Below are 3,837 nucleotides of genomic sequence, written 5' to 3' on the forward strand. Positions count from 1 at the left end.
GTTAAATACAATAATTGACTTTAGACAACACTAAATTAAATTTTATCTTGATTAAAATCAAATGCGTGTCTGTGAATTATATATGTAATATTTTGGTCATGTCAAATCCCCGGATTTAATTTTTTATGAACACATACAAATCATATAAAAAAATTCCATCTGTCGAATGAAATGATAAACAAATTTCCACTTACCAAAATTAAAACATACACCATGTCTGTTTGGAGTAAATTATTATCAATAACTGTGTCATTACGATACTCAATTGAACGGCTTTCTTCTGCAACTTTTTGCATCACGCTTTGTGGCCAACTTGAGAAGAGTTCAAAGTCTCTGAAAATCATTTCAAATTGGTCCCGTGAGTGACCGTGTGTTGACAGTTAAGAGAAAGGGACTGGGTATGACTGGGTATAGCATTCGATAAATACCAGCTTTGGAAGACACTTAAAACCCTACCCTACCCTAACCCCAACCCAAAACTCAATTTTCTTGCATGTCTGTATCGTTTTTAACAAACCTTACCACACCGCATGTTTAGTAGAACAAGATATAAGCTCGAACATTTTCTAACCTGAAATATTTTACTCTGTATTCCATTTCATTGCGCAAAATGTTGTCGATTCCCATTAGACTGAAGTCTTCTTTTTCAATATAGAGCAGCTCCGTTGTGGTCAAACAGACAATGGTCGCAGACCGTTGTGCATTTCTTATCAGAGAAAGTTCCTGTTTGGGCGTTCAATATTATTAAATGTTTTAATAAGATGTGCTATTCTGGGTGCTTCTGAAGGTTATTGGGGTGAGATATAGAGGTGCAAGACCTTGGCGGTGGGAGGGTAAAAAAAGACCTAGTTCTCCTGGTGCAACAAAGTGAAATGTTCAAGGGCAACATGGAAAATTTGTAAAATCATGCAGGGCTCAAAAAACTCCATTTCCTTTATTATAAATCTTTAAATTTATGCTGAACGTATGATAATAACTTTATATCAGTCTTTTTTTAATCTTATCCTAGCACATTATCGGTTAACAATACAAATCTTAGATGTTCTCTCGTGTGTAACTATAAAGTCTATCTTAAGCATAAAAATTGAATTTACAACTGAAATTGCAAAGGGTGGACAACAAAAAGTAGCCTCTTATTGTATAAACTTGCACATATAATTCCCCTAATTTCCAAGATATACCTTTTTCTAAGACTGAGTTGGTTTTTTTCTGTTATAGAATGTTTTGTATAAGCTTTTGTTTAATATTATATACAGAGTAAAACAAGTCAGGTATTTAATCACATGCATCTATTGATTTTTTTAAGTAAACACATATTTTTAAGGTACATATAGAAACCTACCCCAAACGCATCGCCTTTTCCCATGGTATAATAGCCTGGTTGTTTAGAGAACACTTCAGCGTCGTCTTCATTAAATGTGAACGCTACAGATCCAGAATATATGACATAAAATCTTCTGCCAACATGCCCTTTGCGTATGATAACACGATGACGCTCGAATCTAAAAATGATTAAAAAACACCCGTAGTTCATCGCTTTTTTACTATCAAAATTACGCGAGAAACTGTCGTGTACCTAAAAGTGAAGTATTTTTACGATTTTTACTTTGCTGCGAACCAAAGCCGTAAAAACTTGCTGTTTTTTAACTTGCAAAAGTAGCTATCAAAGTGAGTTGAAATGGAATATGATGAGATATAAAATAGCTAAATTCCAAATTCATGATATGAGATGCATGCATGAGTGTCAAAAAACTTGTTCCATCTTCAAAGACTACGTGTTTAATTAAAAAATTTAGATTTTTCATTTACTTGCATGCAGGGGCTTGGGAAGCCGTGGGTGTCCGGGTGCCAGTGCACCCACAATTTTTAGAGTGTGGGTGTTCTATATAGGAAGGATACCCACAAATTTAGCTTCTTGCATGAAAATATATGACATATTGCACGCTGAGTTTTTGCAAGCACAGTGAATTTTCTAATTAAGGAACTGGCACCAGCAAGCAGGAAATTTCAAATTTTTCGAGCATTGCCGATATGTGCAAATCATTTCTATGTAATACATTTTGACAATTTTGAAATAAATGCCGAAAAGGAAGAAAAAATCTAAAATAACTAATATGAAACAGTTTCATTACTATTCTAAGTTTCTCGCATTATCAAATTGCGAACATGGAACACCCACAACTTTTGAAAGCTTCCAAAGCCTCTTCTTGCATGGTAATTAAGAATGAGAATTATGAAATTTGTCTTATTCTTTTCAAGTTCAACATTACTTTTTGAATAAAAGAACATTGTTATAATGAAATAAAATTCCAAGTTATCCATAAATTATATTAACCTGTTATATCTAACAGCTTTACATAAAAGACGCTGTGTGCCTGGAGAATAACGACGGAACGCATTAAGCAGTTTCAATATCTTCATCATGGAGTCGACTTCTTTTTCTGTTCTGTTATCAGGAGCTTTTTGCGTTATTTCTTTAGCCCATCTTGGAAAATATCCCTAGATATTGGTGATATTTTTAACATGAAGTGTATCTAAGCTCATAGGAATACAGGAGATATCATTTCTGGGGATATAATTTACAGATTGCATCTGTGTAACATGTTATGGTTTGAGTTTTTAATTCATTTCTTAGGTGATTAAAGTTCTCCAAGTTATTTAAAAAGCGTAGATCCTTTTGGCTACCCTAGACTCGTTGCTGTGACTGCACATATCAGCAATTGCTATATTGTAAAAAAATTTAAGTGGTACAAAATGCTAGCTTTATGTAACTAAAAACATTTATATGTTCTTAATTAAGGAGAATGCTATCGTAAACAACCAAAAGATCTACCTAAGTCACATACTATCTATTACAAGCTGGTGCTCAATGCTTAAGACCTACGTCACAGTATTTCCCTATTTTTTTATCATTCCTTGAAGATACTGTTAACCAGGCTCGTGTCCAAATCTACACGTATAAGCACTTCTCAACAATCTGATAATAGTTTTTAATACCTGATAATCGGCTTTGTATTGATCAGGATCGAAAATATTCGCTCGATCTGTACGTATATTGGCGCTATCTAATTTTAGTCGAAGTCGTAGATCAGATGTAATTTTCTCATAACCTCCATGTTCTAATGCGCTGTTTAAAACTTGACCTAATACCGATCGAAGATACATGATCTAAATTGAAAGTTAAAATGCATTATTTGCAGATAAGCTGAGCAAACATCTCTGAATATAATTTAATTTTCCCTATTTTGATGAGGTGCATGGGGGTAGGATGAAGGAATATGTTTTGTAAATTTAATGCAAAAGGAAACTGTGTTAATTTCTCGAAAGTCTAAGCAAGTTAGGTTTTTTCACTTTCAAAAGAAATCAGTAGGGCACAACGGAATATATGAATGCACCCCACGAAGTAACGTTCTAGTTACGCCTCTGATCGAGATAATAAACATTCTGATATTTTTTTAGTTTTTGCACGTTTTTGATTTCAAACAGTTGATTAAGACGCTGAAGAATCCATGATTTTTACGCCACTTAAGTTGACATGTTTAGGTTCCCAAAATAACAACTTTCAAGAATTCTTTCATCAACCAACACGGCACAATACGTCGAGTCAAGAATTATTTATAAGTGTGGTAAACAAATCTTAGTTTTCCCAACAGAAATCTGTTTTTGATTGAGGATTTTAACACTTCACATTTTTTCACGCTTGACATAAACTTTGTACAAATGCAAGAACACAAAAAAATTTATATAAGTTTCATATCTTTGAACTTATTTATTAATTATTTTTGGCAGATCATAGGATTTTGAAGAACCAGAGGAAGAGTCGTTGATTGACAGTTA

At 33.5% G+C, this 3,837-nt stretch overlaps 1 protein-coding gene across 1 annotated transcript; it reads right to left on the reverse strand.

Annotated features, from left to right (window-relative positions):
* Positions 1–534: 534 nt before the first annotated feature.
* LOC124440481 (cyclic nucleotide-binding domain-containing protein 2-like) lies at positions 535–3,116 on the reverse strand. The gene is made up of 4 exons (XM_046990875.1): positions 3,111–3,116; positions 2,336–2,499; positions 1,343–1,502; positions 535–723 (listed from the first exon to the last, which is right to left on the reverse strand). Exons 1-4 carry the CDS (start codon positions 3,114–3,116, stop codon positions 535–537), a joined length of 519 nt encoding a protein of 172 aa, XP_046846831.1.
* Between the last annotated feature and the right edge of the window lie 721 nt (positions 3,117–3,837).

The sequence above is a fragment of the Xenia sp. Carnegie-2017 genome, unplaced genomic scaffold (genome assembly GCF_021976095.1).
Source record: "Xenia sp. Carnegie-2017 unplaced genomic scaffold, XeniaSp_v1 HiC_scaffold_2, whole genome shotgun sequence".
Taxonomy (NCBI): Eukaryota; Metazoa; Cnidaria; class Anthozoa; order Malacalcyonacea; family Xeniidae; genus Xenia; species Xenia sp. Carnegie-2017.